Genomic DNA, 23,267 nt, shown 5'->3' with positions numbered 1-23,267 from the left:
TTGTCAAGGGCCTCACTAGTAGGGGAACAAGTACGTTTGGCAAATAACGTAAATAACGTGTGTTTAAGTAAAGCTGCTGCTGCTGATTCCTTGCAGCAACGTCCGTTTTTGATATCTTCCGTTTGGCGTCGAGGTGTAACGGGATTTTGTGTGTGCATGTTCTTGGGCTTTAAACCCAAGTGTCTTGTCATTTACAGCAGTGGGACCAAACATAAAACCGCGTACTGGAGCTGTCTTAATTGTTTCATCTTTTTCACTTATTAGGTGACAGTGCTCTTCCCAACGGGTTAGACGTTACCTTTGAAGTAACTGAATTAAGGAGGTTAACGGGCAGTTACAACACCATGGTTGGGAACAACGAAGGCAGCATGGTGAGATACAGGTTTTTCCCTTCCTAACAGTGGAACTTTCAATTGTGAGCTTTGAAAACACGACTGATGGTAGTTTTGGAACTCTTTCACGCCCCTCAACCTTTATTGTAAACTGTCCCGTGGCCCTCATTAATCTTAGAGTTGATGATAACCTGCTTTGTTATAAGTGTGGATTGTTGGGAGTGATGTGGGCATATCACATGTTCATATTACTAGTTTCCTGTTGAAATTCCCCTAAACCCCAAACCCGTAGAGTTGACTTCTCTGAGCTTCACAGTCAGAAGGTTTAGCCTTCTTGAATTCACCAGGTGTGTGCACTCAGCGGAGGCAGGCTTGAAGGATGAAGAGCGGTCACAAATGAAAGGCATACCCGCATCTACATTTTTGTTCTGTTTTTGAGTGAGTCCCTGAGCTCATGCAGTCTTTCTAAACAGTTATCATTCCTTCCATTTAAACCCCTGCTATTTTTTTTTCCTCCTAGGTACTTGGCCTCAAACTCCCTAATCTTCTAGGCCGTGCAGAAAAGGTGACTTTTCAGTTTTCCTATGGAACAAAAGAAACTTCGTATGGCCTGTCCTTCTTCAAACCACAGCCTGGAAACTTCGAAAGAAAGTAGGAAGCCAAACAGATCATTGAGTTCAGTGGCCTTGTTTAAAAGTTAAAATAGATGGCTTGTTTGTGAAAAGAAACTTTGCGGAATCAGCTGACCCTTCTGCAGTGTTACAACAAGCCCATAGATTTCCCCATGAAGATGAACCCCTGAAGTATATTTTTTTTTTTTTTTTTTTTTTTTTTGCGGTATGCGGGCCTCTCACTGTTGTGGCCTCTCCCATTGCGGAGCACAGGCTCCGGAGGCGCAGGCTCAGCGGCCATGGCTCACGGGCCCAGCCGCTCCGCGGCATGTGGGATCTTCCCAGACGGGGGCATGAACCCGCGTCCCCCGCATCGGCAGGCGGACTCTCAACCACTGCGCCACCAGGGAAGCCCTGAAGTATATTTTTAAATCTGTTGATTTAAATGTGTACAAGTTATAATCACTGTTTCAGCTTTTAAAGCTCTGTCCCATTGTCTCCTAGTTTCTCTGTAAACGTATATAAAGTTACGGGCCAGTTCCCTTGGAGCTCACTGCGCGAGACAGACAGAGGAGTATCAGCCGAGTACAACGTAAGTAGCTTTTCAGTCCTTCCCTTCGGACACTGGAGTGGGACCAAAGAGTCTGTTGATTGATTGATTCCCAAAGACAGCAGGCGGGGGCGGGGCCGGGCGCGCACAGCCACTGTGGTCTGATGCTCGGAGCCTCAGGCACTGCTGCTGGGGTCGCCCTCTGTTCTCTGCCCTGCCGGCCGGGCACCTCTTCACTAGCCAAGTGCGCGTGCCGGGGCCAGAGAGTGGCTGATCTCCATGGTGGCAGCTCCTTTGACCTGGTCAGATTTCTTCCCTGCTCCTGACTTCCTGGGACACCATCTGTTTGTCCTTTCTGTACCTGCTAAGGTCGAAACCTGACAGCCAGTGAAAGTTACTTCAGGTTTCTGGAAGCTTTCATCATTGGGTTACAGTTAGCTGACGTCTAGCAGGATGCAGCGCGTGGAGTTACTATCGTTTGACCATTTTTTGGCTTTACGGTGAACGCTGCTCTTTTTTTCCTTCCTTTCTAGCTCATCCTTATTCCTCCCGTCCTGTTCTAGGCTTTAGTTAACGAGGAAAGACCTTGAGACACAATCCCATATAAAAATAGTTCCCCAAGTCTTCAGACCAGCAGCCTCAGGCTCGCCTGCAAATTCACGGTCCCGAGTGAGCTGCTAAGTGAGCATCACCGGGAATGGGGCCCAGGAAACTGTCTCAGCACGCCCCTCGTCGCCCCGTGACTGTGGTCTGAGAGTCCCCAGTCCCTGCCCAGGCTTGCCTCCTGCTGTGCGCTCGGCCCCCTGTGGGCACTCGAGACGCATCAGCCACTCGTGCTTCTTACCCTTGCAGCCCAAAGTCATGAAAACTGAGTGCTCCGAGGTAGCCAGGAGGGCGCAGCTCAGGATGGAGACGCATGTCCATTCTCACCTCGGTGTGGCCGCCCTACTCCGTGTGCAGGGGGTTGCCCTCAGACCCTCCTGCCCAGTTCTGGGGACGCGGCAGCCGACACCCTGGCAGACACTCTTCTCTCCAGCCCTGCCCTCCCGCAGGACGCGGAGGCTACCGACAGGGTGGGAGGTTTCTCCCCACCTTTCTCTCCCGAGACCCTTTTATCTCTTTCTTTTAAGCCTTTTTGAAAGAGCAGATCCTCAGGAGAGTAGAAGCACCTTGTTTGTCCACATGGGATAGAGATGCAGGACGTCAGAGTGTTGGAATAGGCTGCGAGAGAGGGCAGGCAAAGGGACGCAAGGGCTGGAGCTCCTGCAGCTGCAGCCCTGCCGTTGAGAGCAGAGGCTGCGGAGGAGAGAACCGCATCCTTCTCATGTGTGTCCTCGGGGTCTGCACCAAGTAGACCGAGACTGGGTGGGCCATTCCGACCCACTGGGCTACGCGAGCCCAGTGGCATCATCTGGGCCCTGCCTCGTCCTCCTGCTGGGAATCCAGAGACACAGATGTGTCTCCTCTGAGCAGTAGTGTTTCTCCCGTCAAGAGCCGCCTTATAAGGGAGGGAGGAAGGCTTTACATCAGCTCTCCCCCTCCCACAGGCATTGGGAAAGTAGCTGAATCTTGGGACCCTCATTGCAGAAAAGGCGGCTGGGCAGGCCTGCCCTCCCACCGTCTGCCTCCCCAGGACCTGGCCCGGTGCCTCGTGGCGGCTTCACGAGGAATCGTGCTGAGGTAGTGGCCCCACGTTGTCACCCTAGAAGCCCCGTGGGCTGCCTGGGCCTGAGTGCCGCGAGAATGCCCAGCGTGGGACTCCCTCTGGGGACTGTGACGTGGCCTGGCTCCAAGGCCACCAGACCACGCCGTTCGCTGTTCAAAACCAACCTGGGCGTTTCTCTAAGACGGAAGTCTGAGACAGGCTGGCTTGGCTTCGAGGGAAGAGGGTCAGGCCAAGAGGCGGTCCCACTTGCCCGGACCCCAGCGTTCACTTGGCTCAGGCCTCTCTGGCCACAGGGAGGAAGCTCTTCACTCATGTGTAACCTTGTCTTCTGGTTCTTCTCCAGGGGCTGATGTGGGTCATCTGGGTCACCTCTCCTGGCTGCAGACAGCCGGCGGGGTGTGTGTCCGATGGTCTTAGACTGGAAAAGAAAGCAGTCGGTTACAAAGCTGTATGCAGCTTTCAGACGAGCCACCCCGTCTCCACACCCAAAGCACAGCCCTGCCCCTCATGCAGTTTTTCCCTTTGATCGTGGCCATGGCTTTCTCCCCTCCTCCCTCCTGCCTGCCTGCTCTGTTCCCTCCTTCCCCAGCTTCCCTTCGTCTCTTCCTGTCTCCCATCCATCATTAAAAACATTGTGTCTTAGCTTTTAGTCCGTCCATTTAGTGATGCCTCATCCCAGGACCTGATTTGGGACGGCCCCCTGTCCACACAGCATGGAAGGCTGATGGTTTCCCGTGTTTGCCTGCAGTTTCCCATTTGGAAGACCAGCCACGCTGTGAAGTGGGAGGGCGTGTGGCGAGAGCTGGGCTGCCTTGCCAGGACAGTGTCTTTTGCCGTCCGAAAAGAGAGCGGGCACTCGCTGAAGTCATCTCTCTCGGTAAGGGCAGATGTGTAGATACTTTGACGCAGCCGTGCTTTAAGTTGGGAGAATAGCCTTTGCCTCCATCGGAAGGGATTGAGAAGAGTCACAGTTTGGGTGGCTAAAATGGTGCCTCCTGGTCACTTTGAATTTCTGGACACAACCTCATGTCATTTTTTCTAAGTAACATCAGAGGTAACGGGCAGTGGCGTGCGTAAGAGCCGACTGTGGCATCTTAGTCGGGAGCTGGCCGAGTTGACTGGTCAGGGTGTCGAGCTCCCTGAGAGAACCGAGCCGGCGATGGGGTCGGAATGGCCCACCCAGTGGATGTGACTTGTTTCCCCGACACTCGCAGGTCCCTCACGTGTAACGTGGGGTTTCTGTAAAGATTAAGTGTCGGAAGAGTTGTGGAATGCTTAGCACAGCGCCTGGCATACAGTTAGTGCCCAGTGAGTGTGTGGTGTTGTCAGCGGCCTGTCTGAGGTGCAGACGCCCCCGATCCGCATCTCTTTCAGCACGCGATGGTCCTCGACTCTCGGAACGCTTCCATCTTACCGAGGAGAGGTGCTTTGCTGAAGGTGAACCAGGTAGTATTCCTTCCCCTGTGACCTCTGCAGACTCCGTGGCCCTGGAGGGATAGGGCATCATGCAAGGGTAGTCACGTTTTTAATACAGTTTCCTCTCACTGTGAAAGTCCTTCTAGAATGGCTTGCAAGGGTGTCCGTCCCCCTCGGGGTTCTTAGCCCTGGATTTGCTCCCTGTAGCTCAGGCTTTGCCTTCACAGAGCACAGAGTCAGGATAAGGTTCCGGTCTCTTTGATGGTGTCACTTACTAGGCCAGGAGGAAAGTTGTGATTTGATGGGAGTGATTTCCCTGGTGACCCTTGAAGAACACCCAAGGCAGGGGTTGTAACTCACATGCCGGGAGGGCCTGACAGGTGACCTTGGGGAGAAGCGGGGCTCCGACGCTCTGTTTGCCTGATCTCAGTGTCAGAGGAGCAGCTAGAAATCAGACTTCCATAGGAAATGTGCCATGTTGTAAAAGGTAGGCTGATTTTGTTTTCCCCGCAAACACTGATTAGGCCAAACAAGCCGTATCGTCCTTAGCAAGCTCTGTAATGAAGTGTTGATGTCGCCAGTGTCTTACTCTCACACGTAAGGAATGCCATTCTCTGCGGTTACTCAGTGTGTTTGGTGATTGTGTACCTCTGTCAGGCCCCTGGTACCGTCCAGAACAACTAGGACGTAGCTTCTAGGAGACAGAAGTGGCGTGTTGCCTTTCTAAGCATACAGAACAGCAGACTTAACCGCAGTGATGCTGTTTAGAACCCTCTGTAACAGGTCTGTTGGCTCCCTTTGACCTGAGGACCCTCGCCCACAGGAGCTGGCAGGCTACACCGGAGGGGATGTGAGCTTCATAAAAGAAGACTTTGAGCTTCAGCTGAATAAGCAGCTCATACTTGATTCAGTGAGTATCTCGCCAGAACATTGTCACCTGTGTTTTTATCTCTTGTTTTTGGAATCTTAGAAGATCTCAGTTCCCGAATATCTAAAACACTAAAGAGGTCAGAACACTGATGCTTGAAAGCCAAGCGCTTGATCTTTTCAGTTTAGCCAGACTTGAAGCTACCTTGGGGACAAGCGATGAGCAGTCCCTTGAAAACCCATCTGTCAGTCATTGTACGTAAACGAGCCCCTTCCCCACTTATCCGCTCAGGGCTGTCAAGCACGTGTGTCTGGAGGACAGGGCTGCCGCTTTCTTCGTCTCCTTGTGTTACTTCCAGAGAAATTCTTCGTCTTCACCTTGTTTTGCTAGGTTGTCAGGGCTCTGGGTGCCTCCAGGAGTTTCTCTGTTAGCCAGTTTGGTTTAGTTCCTCCTGATCCCTCAGGACCTTAGGAGTAAGTGACTGGATCCTGACCGAGGCAGTGGAGCCCCAGGCTGGGAGACACCATGCTTATTCTCCAGTCTTCCCAGCGCCCGGGCGACTGAGGGACGGCTCTCCACACCCCCACTGCCTCCTTAGACCCTGGGGGCCAGGAGTGAGTTTTAATGAAGTGGGACATGCTTTTGTTTTAGAATCATTTATCACTGCTGCCGGTCAGTCCTGGACTCAGTACACTTCAGATTTGGTTCCCCCCTTTCCCCTGCCACTGCCCTTCCGGAGGTGGCCAGGGGCTTCTCCCTCAGTTGGGCGAGCTCTTTCCGGTCCCCTTCTGTGCTCCCTCCATGGCACACTGTCAGCCACTGTTGACTCCATTATGACTGCTTCTCCTTCCACGCCTCGGTTTCTCTTTCTCAGCCTCCTTTCCCCCCATCCATGCACCCACCCGCCCCTCCCTCCTTCCCACATATACTGGCTCCCAGGCACTGTCGGAGCACTAAGAATACCTCAGTAAATAAGCACAGTTCCCGTTCTTACGTGCAAATAGATTTATGTACAGTTCGGCAGGGGTTCACAGGTGATGTGGAGAACGATCCAGCAGAGTTAAGGGACAGAATGCCGCCAGGGGGTGCTGCCTTATCTTCGAGGGCCAGGGGAGGCGTCTTGGATGAGGCCCGTAGCACTTAGAGCGACTTAAGGTGAGCCCTCCACCCTCGGTGGCATCTGCCCAACAGCTGGTCGCCCAGACACCGCTGAGGGAGCAGGGCGGGCTGACCAGGCCCAGGGTGCTGCCGGCTGAGCCGAAGACAGGTCGGTGAGTTCTAGTGACCGACCGTGGAGTTTCAGCTGGGTGGGGGGGGGGGGCGGGGCAGGAGAGAGCGAGGGGGCCGGTCCGCAGGTCCTGCTGGCACTGAAGGCTTGGGGGGCTGGTGCTAGAGGGAGCAGCTGGAGAGGTCTAGGTGCTGGGGGTGCCTGGGGGCCTTGGGCCCTCGTGGTCGCCGAGATCAGCGGGACACGAGGCCCGGTGGGCTTGTCTCAGGTGGGGAATCAGTTCTCCTTGTTGCCCCTCCTTAGGTTGGGACCATTAGGCGGGGGGAGGAGGACAGTGTGCCGGGAGCGCCTTGTCGCCAGGGGAGCTGCTCGAGAGCGCGCACGGCTCTGGCGCCTCGCTTTGTTCCGCAGCATCTGTCACGCTGTGGAACAAAGACTTGAATTTCTCAGAATAGAGCGTTCGCTTGGCCTGCTCTGCCCACTCTGTCCCAGTTTTCGTCTGTAATCCTTCCTACGGAAGCTTCTAAAAAAGAGACATCTGAGCAGCTTTGAAGGACGTGGGACTTTGCATGTCCGAGAGAGGACAAGGTGGGCAGAGGCGTGGGGATGCTCGGGAGAGGTGGGTAGGTGGGGGCCACGGCGGAGGCCTGGGGTCGGGGGCCCAGAGAGCATCGTTGTCGTTTAAGGCATCCCTGGGTCAGTTCTGTGCATGGATTACGTGGGTGTGAAGATTGGATCCCTGACCTAGGGTTAGATCACTGCCCCTGACCTGTTAGAGGCAGGGCTCCGTCCCCGAGGGTTGGATTGGAAGTATGTCTCTTTGCATTTCTTAAACGCAGCAGTCTTGCACCCACTACCTTCCTTCTCCTGAGATGCCGTGTGCCCTCAGTCCTCTCAGGTTTTGAGGCCGAGCCAAAGAGGCCTGGGTGGATGCAGAATCCCTTGTCCAGGGCCCTGGTCTCCCCCTTCAGGCCATGGCTTGTCCCACTGGGTTTGGCTTCTCGGAGAGGAGGGAGCTGCCCTGTGTCGGCACGGAATCCAGGCCCTGCTTAGGCTTTGGGCTTATGTATAGTATGTCTTTATTCGAAATTTGAAGTTGCCAGTTATAAAAGTATCCACAAAACACTTCGAGCTGTAGTTCTACCCCTGCAGGAGCCAGGTGTTCCCCTTCCGCAGCCCTTGTGCCCTGACCCAGAGCTCTGCACGCTGCAGGCACTGGGCACGACCAGATCTCAGGGTGTTTTCTGTCTGCTAATGCTCGTTGGAAGGAAAGAAACAGTGGAAGAAAACGGTTGTTTGTTTATATTTCGACAGGTTTTTTCAGCATCTCTCTGGGGTGGAATGTTGGTACCCATTGGTGATAAACCATCAAGTATTGCTGATCGGTAAGTAATAAATGAATGGGTGGTTTGCACATGGTTTCCTTTGGATCTTTCTACTTGGTTTATTAGAAGATATTTTAGAGAAGTTTAACTATTTAGGAAAGCAGATATTTCGAATTTTAATTTACTTTTATGTTTAAGCTAATTTCAGAGTACCCAGTATACCTCATACTTAATATTTTTCGCTTTTGGAGCAGAGAGATACTTTATTATACTAACAAGTTTGTATTCTCTTTGAGTATGAAAGAATACAGTTCATACATGTTACAGAAATATAAAAACAGAGAAACATTTAAGGAAGTGAAAGAGTCCTGCTCATTGATAAGCACAGTTAACATTTGGGACTACGGTCGACTCTTGAACAACCTGAGGGCTGATCCCAGGGACGCTTGTAGTCGGCCCTCCGTATCCACGCTCCCTCCACAGCCAGAGTCAGCCAGCCACTGGTGGTGTCGTGCTGTAGCGTCTGCTGTTGAAGGGTATCCACCCGTAGGTGGACCCACGTGATCAAACCCACGTTGTTCGAGAGTCAGCTGTATTTCCTGTTAGCCAGTATTTTTGCGGGTGTGTATTTGTGTGAGCGTGTATACATATAAATTCACGTACACATCTGTATTAAAGTGTTGAGATGCTGTATTTTGCATGCAATTTTGTGTCCTCCCTGCTTTTTGAAAATTATACAGTAAATCAGTTCACCAAGTCATGGGAAATTTTTCGTAAGCAGCATTTTAATATTTCGTTATTTGCATATACGTAGCACTGTGAAGAATATAACTTTGTAAATAATTTTTGTTCGTTTTATTTTCTGAGGACAGATTCCTCAATGTGGAATTACTGTCTCAAAAAAATATGAATGTTTTTAAGGCTCACAAAGAATATTGCTGGAGCCTGCTTTTCCGAAAACTTGCTTTTTTAGTAGTAGCTTCTGCTCCTGCCAGCAGAGGGTGAAGTTGTATTTGTTGCTATTATTAGTTGCTATTAGTAGAAATACTCACAATTGTCTTGGGGTCAAGGAGCTCTTTCTTTAATCTTGCATTAGTTAAACTGTTGTTTTAGCTTAACCTAGTTCAGCCTTTTTGGATGGCAGTTTGGGAGTAGAAAAAATTTTAATTTCTAAACTCTGAGACTTAACAGTTTCACCTCCGTGAATCTAAGGTACAGAAATGCATTCATAAGAGTACAGAGATTTATGTACAAGGGTGTCCATCGGGGGCATTATTGAGACCAGCAGAAATTCTAAAACTACCCGTAGGGAAGTGATTGAATTCAAACACAGCCATTCTAAAGGGACTGTGTAATCATTAGAAAGGATGAGATAGGTGCCCCTAAGTTAAAATTTCCAAGCAAGTATGTTGAGTTGCTTGCCCTCTGATCAGGGGCAAAGCTTCTGTGTGCACGTGTGTGTTTGCAGGTAGCACCACGGGTCTGGAAGTCAACCACCAAACCAGTGACCGTAGTCACTTCTGGAGATTGGAACACAGTGGACAGTAGGGAGGGGAGGAGGCTTTTTACTTTTTGTGTTTCCTGGATCATTTTAATTCTTTCAAAAGAATGTGTGTGATTTATCATTTAAAAAAATAATAAAGGGACCTTGCTCTTTGTTTCTATAATTAATGAGGTATTCAGAAAGGCTTTGCTTAGAAATCCCAGATAGTAAAGACACATTTTTAGACTTTTAAACTCAAGTTCAAATGAATAAATTCATAAAGGCTTTTATCCAGTGGGACAATGAGAAAAACAGTGCCCTGTTCCCTTTGTGCTGAGACGTGGGACGTTTGTGGCACCACAGGTCAGTGAGAGGCTGGGGGCGTCAGCTGGTGTGGCTTCCATGACAGCCGTGTTGGAAAGACCATACACAGCTTCTCTGGTCATTTTAATTCATTATCTAGTAATTACCATGGTCTAAAATCGGGTTCTAAGAAGCTGTTAGATTTTATAGCAAATAGATGGGATTTCTCATTTTTTTTTTTTTTGGCTGCGTTGGGTCTTCATTGCTGTGCATGGACTTTTCTCTAGTTGTGGCGAGCGGGGGCTACTCTTCGTTGCAGTGCACAGGCTTCTCATTGCGGTGGCTTCTCTTGTTGCAGAGCACGGGCTCCAGGCATGTGGGCTCAGTAGTTGTGGCTCACGGGCTCATTAGCTGTGGCACGCGGGCTCTAGAGCGCAGGCTCAGTAGTTGTGGCACATGGGCTTAGTTGCTCTGTGGCATGTGGGATCTTCCTGGACCAGGGATCAAACCCGTGTCCTCTGCATTGGCAGGCGGATTCTCAACCACTGCGCCACCAGGGAAGTCCCTTTAATATTTTTTTATTTCATTGTTTTCGTTTTACTCAGATATAGTTTAAAAGAGTGTGATAACCCAGTCCATTAAGGAACACAAGGAATTCATTTTAAAAAATTTTAACATACACTTTTTTTCTAATTAAAAATCACTGTAATATAAAAAAATTAAGATAACAATAATTCTATTTTGGTCTATTTCCTTCTAGTATTATTTTCCTCTATTTGTAAAATTCAGATCATTACTATTATATAATTTGTATCCTGCTTTTTTTAAAGAAACTTAATTAACTTAATTTTTAACTTAATTATCGTGAGCATGTAGGAGGCTGTTTTGAAAAGGTGCTGCGTGATGAGTTCTCATAGACTTCAGATAATTCCTTTATAACGGACAGTCCACCTAAGTGTCTGTTTGTGCCTTGTATCTCACCTGTGTCCCCAGAAGTTTGACGTGTTTGTTTAGATGTATAGTCTTAGGTTAGATTACAAGCTTGGGTCTTTATGAAATTTACCATCCTCCCGTGCGTGTTCCTAATCCTGAAATGTTCCATCACGTGGAGATGTGGATGACCCAGTAGCGAGTGTGCGCCTTTTGCACTTTTGTCGTGCGGTGGAGACTTTCTCCATCGGCTTTGCTCTGACATCTGCATCCTCTTCCAGGTTTTACCTCGGGGGACCCACAAGTGTGCGAGGGTTCAACATGCACAGCGTTGGGCCACAGAGCGAAGGTCTGTCGTTCCCCACAGCACACCAGCTTGAAAAAATCGAAATTACGCTTACTTCTCACTTTTGAGCGCATGTATTTGTTTAAATCACCGCAATAATAGATACTCGTATTTCACCAGTGGAACTGGCACCTAACAGCATCCACCGCACAGCAAGCACAGAAAGGTGTTTGTTGAGGAAACTGTAGAAAATGAGAAAAGATAGCTAAGCGGAAGATACACGGCAGTCACTTGTGATCCCATTGGCCAGAGGTGACGTGTGTGAGCATTTTGTTGTTTAAACTTGCACATCCGTGCACACATGTGTTGTTTACATAACTGTTCTAACCTGTTTCTCCTGCCACCCCTCAGTAACAGTGTATGAATAGATTTTTATAGGAATAAGTACTTTGTCATTTTTAATGGCGGCTTATTTCATCTTACCGACAAACTATAATTTTTTTAAACTAGTGCACTTTATTTAAAAAAAGTTTTTAAAATATATATATAAAATAACTTTAATATTACAGTAAACAATAAACATGCATTTTTTAAAAAAGACTTAGATAAAATACAGCTAAACATTAATTATGGTTTTATCTGGGTGATGGAAATTATGAATAATTTTAATAAGCCTTTTAAAATGCATTTCTGCACTTCCCAAATTTTCCACGAGTTTACATTAAGCTTGTTTGTTTATTTATTGAGGTATAGTCGATTTACAATATTATATAAGTTTCAGGTTTACAACATAGTGATTCATAAAATATTGACTATATTCCCTGGGTAATGGACTTTGTTTTTGAGAGCACTTTTAGGTTAGCAGAAAAATTGGACACAAAGTACAGAGTTCACTGTACGTGCCCGTAGCATCCTTTATTATTAACATCTCGCATTAGCGTGGGACACTTATCACAATCGATGAGCCAACACTGATGTGTTACTACTAACTAAATTCCATAGTTCACGTTGGGGTTCACTCTTTGTGTTGTAAAGTTTCATGGGTTTTGACAGTTGTGTAATAGCATGTATCTACTGTTACCGTATTTTATAGAATAGTTTCACCACCCTAAAAATTCACCGTGCTCCACCTATTCATTCCTCCCTCCCTTCCTCCCCCTCAGTTACTGGCAACCACTGACCTTTACTATCTCCATAGTTTTGCTTTTTCCAAAATGTCATATACTTGGAATGATACAGTATGTACCCATTTCAGACTGGCCTTTTTGACTAAATGATATGCATTTAAGTTTCCTCCATGTCTTTTTTTTTTCTTTTTTGGTCAGTGTACTTCTTAAATTTTTGTTTATGTATATATATATATATATTTTTTTTTTTTTTAATTAAAGTGTAGTTGATTTACAGTATTGTATTCGTTTCAGGTGTACAACATAGTGATTGAGTCCTCCGTGTCTTTTTATAGCTTGATTGCTCATATCTTTTTATCACCAAATAATATTCCATTGTATGGCTGTACCACAGGGTGTTCATCCATTCACCTATTGAAGGACATCTTACTTGCAGGACATCCAATTTTTTGCAATTATGAGTAAAGCTGATATAAATATCTATGTGCAGTTTTTGATCTGGACATAAGGTTTCAGCTCATTTGGGTAAACCAGGGAGTGTAATTGCTGGATTGTATGGTCAAACTATGTTTAGCTTTGTAAGAAACTACCAGACTGTCTTCCAAAATAGCTAACGTTTTGCATTCCCACCAGCCATGAATCAGAAAGATAAAAAAGCCTTATCATTTTTAATGACTGCATACTTCATCTTCTTGCCTTACTGCGATCTTTTCAAACCAAATCCAAGTTTTAGACACTTGGTCTGTTTTCTTTTTTCTTACGTTTATATAACAGCGTATCAGTGAATAAGCTAACTGAATCTTTGTGCTCATCTATAAGTTTTACTTTATAATATAAAGTTCTAGGTGTGGAATTTCTAGGTCAAAGGATTTTGAGTATCCTTGAATATCCTTAAGGTTTTATATTGTCTCAAGAAAGCTTGTCTCAGTCATACTCTGTCCAGCAATGTGTGAGAATTCTGGTTTCTGGAACTCTCTCCAGTACTTGACATTATATCAGAGGATCTCCACGTGTTATTAAAAACTATAAAAACATCATTTAAGTAGATTCATGTTATGACATTGTGAAATATTCTATCCTGATTTTCTTAACTTTTTTTTAACATCTTTGTTGTTTCCACTTTATATTATTATAAATAGTGATTGCTCTGGGCCTAAATTTTTGTACAAAATATAAATTATTTCTTTTCATTTGTTTTTAGAGTGCTTTATTATTTTTTTTTTTTTTTTTTTGCGGTACGCGGGCCTCTCACTGTTGTGGCCTCTCCCGTTGCGGAGCACAGGCTCCGGACGTGCAGGCTCAGCGGCCATGGCTCACGGGCCCAGCCGCTCTGCGGCATGTGGGATCTTCCCGGACCGGGGCACGAACCCGTGTCCCCTGCATCGGCAGGCGGACTCTCAACCACTGCGCCACCAGGGAAGCCCCTAGAGTGCTTTATTAGTGTGTCTTTTTTTTTTTTTGAAAAGTAACATAATTTCTTTTTCACTATAACAAGTATTATTTAGTGACTAGATGCAAGTTTTGGAGTCTTCCATTTTCCTGAAAATTAAAACACAGTGGTATTTCATTTAATTACCTATTAAAAGGCTATTGGTAAGATTATATGAGCAAGAATATAAATTGCTGTAACTTTTCATGAAAAAATATGACAATATTTATCAAGAGCCTAAAACATATATATATATATATATACACACAAGGACTATTGATAAGAGAACCAACCTGAAAACTGGAAGCCCAAATGCCCATCAACAATAGAATAGGCAACTAAACAGTGGTGTCTTCACACTGTGGAATATTATGCAGCAATGAGGTTGAACAAGTTAGAGCCACTGGCTGGGTGGCATGAACAGGCCTCAGAAACATGCCAAAAAAAAAAAAAACCAGATCCAGAGGATGCATACTGTATGATTCCATCTGTGCAGAGTTTACAGACTGGGGAAAGTGATCTGTACTATCGGGTGAACAGGTAGACAGGTAGTGCTGTACTTGGCGTGGGTGGTGGGTAGTGATTAGAAAGGAGAACAGGGCCTTCTGGGGGGCTGCATTTATCTGTTTCTTGGTCTGGTGCTCATTATATGGTGCGTTCTGTGCCTGGAAATTCACTGTGCTGTATACTTAGGATGTGTATACTTTTCTATGTGTATATTATACTTCAAGATGGTTTAAAATACCTGTGTGTGCAAGGAAGCCCATCACGGGTTAATGTCCACTATCAAGAAATTCAACACCAACATGACAGTAGTCAAGGGGTAGATCATTATATTATGTTACATATATGTGATTATTCAGGCATCAAAATCACATTTTCAAAGAATATAAAGTATTAAAGGAAAGTGCTTATAATATAGTAAACTAAAAAAAAATATCAGGGGGCTTCCCTGGTGGCGCAGTGGTTGAGAGTCCGCCTGCCGACGCAGAGGACACGGGTTTGTGCCCCGGTCCGGGAAGATCCCACATGCCGCGGAGCGGCTGGGTCCGTGAGCCATGGCCGCTGAGCCTGCGCGTCCGGAGCCTGTGCTCCGCAACGGGAGAGGCCAAAACAGTGAGAGGCCCGCGTACTGCAAAAAAGAAAAAAATCAGGACTGAAATGTATAAATATAAAATGACTTACATTTTGTTTTCTTATTTAATTATTCATTATAATTCACTGGATGAAAGAACACCAGATGTTAGCTGGTTATCTCTTAATGGTAGAAATTAAAGGAGGATTTCCTTTTTTTCTACTTCCATACATTTATCCCATTTTGTACAATTGAGTATATTACTTTTTATGATTAGAATAAAATAGGTTATTTAAGAAAAGAGAGGAACACTTGCTGGGAAACGAGAAGCAAACCCAGCTGACCTCCTGCTTTCAGTCCGTTCTTTGTTTCCTCTAGAACTTCAGTATTAATAGCGGTTGAGGAGATGCCGGGGCCTTTAAGTGAATAAGCAGTTCGTTCCTTGAGGTTAATCTCGGAGACAGCCACATTTTTCTTTTTCGTGGTCTGTCATTTTGTATTAAAGGGACTAAGGCACTTTACAACTAGTATTTTGTAACAAAGTATAAGCATTTCAGGGTTTTTTGTTGTTTGTTTAATGTTGTGGCTCTTTATAGTAAAATGAAATGGTAGGGACAGTTTTAGAAATGATGCAAATGTATACTCTCAGTGGATAGTCTTGAATTTTGGCAAAAGTAACCAAAAAAAAAAAAAAAACCCAAGTGGTCACGAACCTTTAAAAACGAGCCTCTTCTCTGAAGATGTTGAGCTGCGACAGCGTCCTTGTGCAGCAGGGAGCAGACACTGCGTACCTTTGGATTAATAGTATGTCCGGCCACTTCCAGAAACTGCAGAGACATTTTCTTCATCTTGTCTCTCTATATTGTGGTCTTGACATTTTTGCAAAATAATGCATTTCATTTACCAAGTGACAATGATCTGATCGTCTGCAGTCGTGGAAAAAGCGATTTCCATGAGTTCACTTGTTTTATTCCAAGCATTTTACAGATATGGTAAATTACTGGCTTCATTCTTTCCTAAGTTACACATTAGCTTTTTTTTTTTTTTTTTCCAGTTAAAGCAAATTATAAAGCAAACCAGGAGAAGAAGAAAGATTATTTAAGAAAGGCCGACAACGTCAGGAGTTATAAGGGCAGCTGCTCACAGAGCTCGGGCACTGAGTGTGTTGTGTTCACAGCACACACCTCGCTCGTGTACATGGTAGGACGTCAGTGTGGTTTTGAACCTGTGACCTTGTTTTGATCCGCACTCCTTCCTTGACTAGGAGACTACCTGGGCGGAGAAGCGTATTGGGCCGGTGGCCTGCACCTGTACACCCCGTTACCTTTCCGACCGGGCCAGGGCGGCTTTGGAGAGCTCTTCAGAACTCACTTCTTCCTCAACGCAGGAAACCTCTGCAACCTCAACTATGGTAAAACTTGGACTATTTAGCACCATTCGGCACAGCTGACCTTATGTTTAAAAGCACAGGACACAAGTGGGTGTCTGTGTCACATTTAGATTGCGTCGTCTCTTAAGAGTAGGCACTGTGCCTGCCTGAGACACCTGCAACACCTGATGTGCCCAGAGTGAAGCTGTTGGTCAAATGGCTAGAACATGCATAACGAATCGTCATCGGATGCTGCTTTGCAAAGAGAAACCTGTCTGTTTAGCAGACATTTCTCGAGCGGTGACTCTGTGCCAGTCATTATGGCCACAGAGCTGAGTGAGACCTGGTCTCTCCCCTAGGAGCTCAGGGCCGGGCGAGGCGCACAGATGTCCCGGCTTGGGGAGGTGTCTGGAAACCAAGGCTTGGAGTAGGGCTTCCTGGGCCGTCAGTGGTGGGCAAATGCCATTCTAGGCAAAGGGAACAGAACGTGCCAGGCCCAGAGAATTGAGAGGACCTGTGTTCTTCTGGGACGGTGAGGAAGTACGGTCCCCAGCCCTGTCTTGAGTTTGGGCCTAATCTCACTTCATGCATTCTCCTCAAGTATCTAGGCCTGGCTTAAAAGATGACCAGAGGCCACACAGAGGGGGAGAGCCAGGGCTGTCCAAGGACGTGTGCGGGGGACCATGTGCTATTGGTCACACCTCCTCTTCTCTCTCTTCAGGGGAGGGCCCCAGAGCTCACATTCGAAAGCTGGCTGAGTGCATCCGCTGGTCTTATGGCGCAGGGATCGTCCTCAGGCTGGGCAACATCGCGCGGCTGGAGCTGAACTACTGCGTCCCCATGGGCGTGCAGGGCGGAGACAGGTATGTGCTGGGAGGTTCTCTCCACAGGTACACGGCGCTGTCTTGTCACTTCGTTTTGGACATAGTTAATCACCAGCGGCCTTTAAATTTCAAGACTTCAGGAGAAATTGAATAGTTAGCAAAAGAATGAAAACACAGGGATTTTTGTCCATGGGGTTCTCCATACAGTTTGGAGGAAAGGCCGTGATGTGTTCCCGTCCCCCCACCTTATGCTGTTTGCACTTGTCATCAGGTAGAGGGAGCTCCTCTGGCGGCCTGGCTGGAGGTGGTGGCCGCCGTTTCGGGTCCTGCGCTGAGCAGAGTGAGGTGTTGCCGGTGGGGACTTTGCGGGCCGGGAGCCTGGAGGCTGGGTGGGCACAGCTCTGCTCGGGCCGCCGAAGACCTGCTTTCTGGCCCTTCTCCACCAGTCATTTTACTGAACAAGATCTGCTGAATATTCATGGATGAATATGGTACAAGGCCGATTACAGCTACAGAAATTAATTCTGTTTCTTCACGTATTTGGTATGCATTGTAGAAATTTCCAGAAGTCCAGAAGTATTGTCATGATAGTATGTAAATAATACCATGGACTGGGGGCTTAAACAGCAGACTTGTATCTCTCACCATCTGGAGGCTGCAAAGTCCAGGACCAGGGTGCCGGCAGGTTCGGTTCCGGGTCAAGGACCCTCTTCCCGGCTTGCAGACGGCGCCTTCTCACTGGGCTGTCACCTGAAGGGGGCAGAGAGCAGGCTCTCTGGTGTCTCTTCTTACAAGGACACCAGTTCCACCAAGGACCCCATCTTAATTAAGTTGCCTCATCTAAGGTGACTTAGTTACGTCCTCAAGGCCCCACCTCCAGATACTGTCACGTGGCAGGGCTGGGGGGTGGGCGTTTAGTGCTTCAGCCTGTGAGGATTGGGGGACACGGACATTCTGCCAGTAACCTAGTGTTTCTGTACATTTCAGGACTCAGGGCTGTAGTTTTTTCTTCTCGGTGTTCTGTCTACATTCAGCTGTGATGCTGAGTCATAGCCAGGCTTCCAGCGTGAAGTTGTAGTTTGTGCTCGTTTAAGGAAGTGCTGTACCAGTCTTACTCCCCCTGTCTTCTGCTTCAGCGTGGTGGGTGATGGTGTTTTGAAGGGAAGCCGCATTAGGAGGCTTTTAACAAAGCTTTGTTCTTAGGTGCACGTCAGTGTCTGTCATCCAGATCCTCTGTGGCCGTCGCTTCAGGAGTCTGCCCTCCTCCGCTCTCCCTGGAAGGCTGGCTCGGCCCGGGGCCGCCGTGCCGCCCTTCCTCCCCGTGCCCCCACGGGTCTGCTGCTCTGACGACTGTTAATTCCCCTCCACGCGTTGCCTGCTCTCGGCACAGAGCAAAAGCCGAGAAAGGTCCCGTCGCCCAGGCTGAGCGGGCACTGGAGCCCAGCTGCACAGGCTCGGACCGCAGCCTGGCTGCCCCGTGGCTGTGTGGCCCGGGGTGAGTTACTTAACCTCTCTGGTCTCCGTTTTCACAACCGTAGGATGGGTGCTAATGATAGTGATTACTTTGCAGTTTTGAGGGCTGAATGAATTAGCACACACGCAGCGTGTAGAGTGGTACCCAGCGTGCTGTCAGCAAAGCTGGTTATTTCTCGTGTTGCTGCTGCTGCTGCTGCACTCGCCCTGGCCAGCTGTTCACAAAGGAAGCGAACGGTGTGTGTGCGTCCCCCGCCGTCCGCAGTGGCACTGTGCGCGCTTAGAGGCGTGCCGCAGATGGGGTGATGTGGCCTGACTTCAGGGATAGTGAAATGTGGGGAACTGTGCACCTTCCCTAGAGCAAGCTTTGTGCATTAGGTAACATCGTAGCTTCAGGAAATGAAGCTAATGTTGCAGGTCGCTTTCTGCAAAACCTTGTTCCCACCACAGGCATGGGCGTGGGGCTCCCTGGTGTAACAACCAGGTGCTAATTGAGTCCTTGCAGGGAGCGGCACCTGCACCAACACCGGGACGAGGTCAGATAGAGAGCCATCTAGGCCTGCGCTTCTCAAACCGTAACGTGCTTGGGTCTGGAGTGGTCTGCGCTGCGGGTGGGCTGCGCGGCCAGCCCCTGCCCTGTCCGTCCCTGGCTGTGTGACCTGGGCAAGCCCTGCTGGCTCTGGGCCTCCGGTCCTTCAGACTGGAAGGCGCTGCCGTCGTGTGGCTGCAGCATCATCGGAGGCCACTGGGTGTCGCTGTGCTCCCGGAATCCGGGTGCTGCTCTCGGAGCCCGGCTTCCACTACCTGCCTCCCCGAATCTCTGCAGGGGGTGGAGTGGGTACGTTCACCACTCCACTCTGCTCTCTCTCTTCAGGTTAAATTTGAAAAATATGTGTCAGCCATTAATTTCAAATGTGGGTTCTGAAAGGAGGAAGCATGCTGTGCAGGGGCTATTTAAAGACCAGAACATAAGGACGCTTCTCTGCCCCCCAGGCTGCTCTGTTCTGGGGTCCTGGTGGTTACAGCAGATGCTTCTCACGCGCAGTGTCCCTAAGTAGGGGGCTCGCCATCACTCAGCGTATGGCTCGGTTTGAAGTTTTGTCATCAAAATTGGAATTTCGTGACGTTCGAGCGATCTTGCCAGGGTTTAATCTTCATTTCTAAAATGAAGCAGCTAACAGGATGGGGAGTTACATGTGTGCCAGGCATCCATAGGTCCCCCGCCCAGTGAGTGCAATCGCTTTGTAGTTAGGATTTCAGATCTTTACAGAAATGAAAATCGCTTTGAAATATTTGGCGAGTTTTATACCGGAGGTGACGTGTGACACCGTTGTCTCTGCGCTCTGATGGCGAACGCTCTGTGTCTTACCGAGTGTGGTCCCTGGAAATGCGCTGGTGACTGAGGCAGCTGGCGGGGAGGGCAGTGCACAGTTAGTAACAGAGAAAGACCAGGCAGGGAGTCGTGGAGGGCTTCCCGGGGGAGGTGATAGCTCCAGGCCACAGAGCAGCTGGAGCCAAGGTATGCACGCATGGAATGCCTGTGGGCGCCAGAGGGGCAGGGCGGCCCTTGATGCAGGCGGGGCCTGAGTTCCGGTCACTCTTGTCCCCCACCCGTCTCTGCCCTCCAGCCTCTCTGGCCTTTTCCCTTAGGGCACACGCCAGCGCCCCTGAGTTCTGGCACTCGTCGGCCTGCTCCCTGCTGAATTCCCCGTGCTAGACCGGCACCTGGCGTTCCTGGGAGCTGGCTGGGGGAGGATGGGCGCCTGACGCTGGGGGACCCTGGTGTGGCCTTCAACGAGCCCTTGGCGCCGAGTCCGAGGCTGGCCGGGTGCAGGCAGGGAGCCTCCGGGTGGTGCTGGAGTGGCGCAGCTGGGCCGCCCTGAGACTGCCGGTGGGAGGGGGAGACTCGAGACTCGGGGCCTTTCCTGAGGCGCCTACTGGATTATAGGCATATAGGCACACGGGACACAGAGCAGGAAGATGGGCGTTTGGTGAGGCTGTCTCCGTGCAGCCGGCATCTGCGACACTGTTTTGGATGTTTGTGGTGGGTATTTTTCCTGTGACACGTTTATATGGTCTCTGAACATAAACCTGTGCTTGTAAAGGTCTTCAACCTCTTTACAGTTGGAGTAGACGAGCCTTTATGGAATGCCTGCTTGTTTCTGAATCGTGTGAACCCAGGGCTTGACTTATTTTGATCTTGATCGAGCCTATTTTCAGACATTTTTCTAAACAGCGAATGCAGGCAGGGACTACTTTTATGGACCTAATGGTATAAAAGGTAAAGACACCTCGTTTAGATCTGAGCAGACGAAGTACAAACACAGCCATGGTTCTGACTGGATCTTTGCCTTTTAAGGACGGTGGTGAGGTTTACTCAGGGTCACACGGGGACTGTAGCTGTCCCTTCTGGTCAGGTGACTTCTGATATGGTTGATTAGTGAGCGCCCTTGACCCTGCAGAAGGTCAGTGACAACAGTTAAGGTTCTCTCTTTTGAGTCCCTTAATTGATCAGATATTTCATTCCCACGCTGAAAAAGAAAAACTTTCTGCCAGTTTTCAGGTGCTGTAAGTTCTGAGATTGGGTGACAGCACAAGTGTTGTGACAGTAGAAACATTAGCTTTTCTCTGAATGAGGGGGCTGTTCTCTTCCAGTTTTCCTGGAAACTCTCCAGAACTTGCAAAACTGCTGTGTTCCGCAAACACTCCGTCAGCTGCTGGTTGGGATTCGGAACGTTTCTTCCCTGGAAGCTCATGCTTTCTGGTGTTCAGGTCCCGGGGTTAGGCCCTCTGTCCCGAGTACAGTACTGGCCCTGCCCCGAGCACAGCCAGCAGGTGGGCGGCACGGGAGTCCGTCCTCCACGGTGTGGGCTGCAGGGGGAGCGGTTCTCGGCCTGTTGGCGCACCAGCATCACTGTGGAGTCCCAGGAGTACAGCTGCCTGGGCTGCGGCCGGTGAGTCTCACCCTGCGTGCGGCCGGGGCTTGAACCAGGACGTCATGGAAACAGCAAGGCCTGCAGCAGGGCGTCCTCCGAGGCAGCTGAGGCAGCAGGGCCCGCGGGCGCGCTTGCGTTTGGGTCCAGAGTTCTGCTCTGAGGCTCCTGCCGTGACCGCAGCCATCTCCTCACTGCCCAGCCCGTTTGCTCATCTGAAAATGGGCTCAGTGATCTGTCTGCCGGTGAAAGAGCAGCACACTGAATGTAACCTGCACAGCGTCAGCGGGTAGCAGGTGTTGCAACCCACGTGCCCTCTTTGCACCCTCCCTTTCCTGGGAAAGGAGCAGGTTCTAAAGAGGCAGGTTAAACCCTTTGGGGCTGTGGGTTCTGCCATCCTCCCCACCCCCTCCTGGGCCTCCCTTTGTCTTGTGTTTTGCCAGGGGCCCTTCCACGGCCACGTCTCTGATCTCCTCTCTGCCCTGCGCTGTGCAAAAGGTGCCTCTTCTCTGGTAGCCTCAGAAATAAACACGAAGCTTTTCTTCCCGCCCCAGGAGTTTTGTTTTCATGAATATGTCTCTCCCAGGTCCTCCTCTTGTCTAGTTTCTGGTTGGGTCAGGATTGGCGGAGGAAACAGAGAGGAGTAGAGGAGGGAGCAGGGAAGGGGGATTCGTGTCTCCATTTTGTTCCCTTTTCCATCCTCCAAAGGCTGGTTCTCAAACCAGCAAAGGAGGGAGTGCCTGGGGACAGCTGGTGAAGCCGGGTAGCCGGGAGGGAGGAAAGAGGTGAGAGGCGGGCAGGAAGAGCCTGGCATTGCTTCTGAGACGTGCACGTTTCTGGAATTGTGCGAATGGCAGCGTGAGCAGAGCGGACCACAGTGTTGATTTCCTGCCTTAAAAACAACAACAAAAAAACAACAAAAAACTTCTTTTTTTAGGATCTGTGATGGCGTCCAGTTTGGAGCTGGGATACGGTTCCTGTAGCTGATGCAGAGCATCCCCTGTCCCCTCCAGCAGCAGCTCTGGGACTTGGGCAGCAGTGAGTCACTCGGTGCCACACACTTTGTCTCCAAATAAACACGTTTCATGTGATTCTTTGAATGCAGTCCTTGTGGGAAACCATGTCAATAAATTTTAAAGACAAATACTCAGATGCACTGTGGGTGTGATTTGCTTTCCACAGCCAGTGTGCCCCACGCCGGCTCTTCCTGAGGCCCAGGTCAAGTCGCCCGCCGTGCGTTCTCTCACGTGTGCCCCGCCGCGGGGAGGGACATCAGATGTCTCCCGATTCCTCATCATCCCGCACCCTTCGGTTTGTTCCCATGAGTCAGAGGGATCGGCAGGGAGCTCGGAGGAGGCGCAGGCCCGCCGCTGGGGGGCGCGTGTGCCCTGGCTCCATGCCGGCTGATCCGAGGGGCCCGCATCAACGGGGGCTGCAGTCGCAGGGTCACCTCCGTGTGTGTGAGCGCCCTGCGAGAAGGAAGCTGCGTGTAACGCCATGGACGGGGAGGCAGACAGGAAGAGTGTTCTCTGGAGGGAACAGCCGCATCATTTATAAAGATGCGTGAATCAGCTCCTGTCGCTGCTGTAGCAAAGCACTACACACCTAGAGGCGTAACTCGACACAGAGCAGTCACCTTGCAGTCTGGAGGCCAGGAGTCCAAAATGGGTCTCACTGGGCTGAAACCAGGGTGTCAGCAGGGCTGCGTTCCTTCTGGAGGTTCTAGGGGAGGATCTGCTTCCCAGCCTTCCCCAGCTTCCGGAGGCGCCCGTTCCTTGGCTCATGGCCCCTTCCTGTATCTCAGAGCCAGCAGTTCAGCATCTTCCAGTCTCCCTCCGGATCTTTGCCTCTCGGTGCCGTCTTGTGGGCCCTTGTGACTATATTGGGCCCACCTGGACACTCCAGGCTGATCTTATTTTAAGATCAGATGATTAGCAGCCTCAATTCTATCTGCAATCTTAATCCCCCCCTTGCCATATTACGTAACATATTCACAGGTTCCAGGAATTAGAACGTGGACATCTTTGGGGGACCGTTAT

At 49.3% G+C, this 23,267-nt stretch overlaps 1 protein-coding gene across 3 annotated transcripts in view; it reads left to right on the top strand.

Annotated features, from left to right (window-relative positions):
* The window catches only part of SAMM50 (SAMM50 sorting and assembly machinery component), a 32,528-nt gene extending 10,150 nt beyond the window's left edge, over positions 1-22,378 (top strand). The window contains exons 5-15 of one of the 3 annotated variants that reach the window (XR_004351826.1): positions 265-371; positions 853-983; positions 1,448-1,535; positions 3,908-4,036; positions 4,534-4,605; positions 5,399-5,485; positions 7,986-8,056; positions 10,994-11,061; positions 15,684-16,040; positions 16,720-16,861; positions 22,166-22,378. Coding sequence is in view for 2 of the 3 variants with exons in the window: in XM_032646046.1 (XP_032501937.1) it covers positions 265-371; positions 853-983; positions 1,448-1,535; positions 3,908-4,036; positions 4,534-4,605; positions 5,399-5,485; positions 7,986-8,056; positions 10,994-11,061; positions 15,894-16,040; positions 16,720-16,861; positions 22,166-22,211 (1,088 nt within the window). In the remaining variant the exon portion in view is untranslated. The remainder of the gene's footprint in view (positions 1-264; positions 372-852; positions 984-1,447; positions 1,536-3,907; positions 4,037-4,533; positions 4,606-5,398; positions 5,486-7,985; positions 8,057-10,993; positions 11,062-15,683; positions 16,041-16,719; positions 16,862-22,165) is intronic. The other 2 variants (XM_032646046.1, XM_032646047.1) reach the window with 2 other exon arrangements.
* The last annotated feature ends 889 nt before the right edge of the window (positions 22,379-23,267 follow it).

This window comes from Phocoena sinus, chromosome 10 (genome assembly GCF_008692025.1).
Source record: "Phocoena sinus isolate mPhoSin1 chromosome 10, mPhoSin1.pri, whole genome shotgun sequence".
Lineage (NCBI taxonomy): Eukaryota > Metazoa > Chordata > Mammalia > Artiodactyla > Phocoenidae > Phocoena > Phocoena sinus.
Note: the sequence above shows the minus strand (reverse complement) of the source record. Positions and strands in the feature narration are given on the sequence as shown.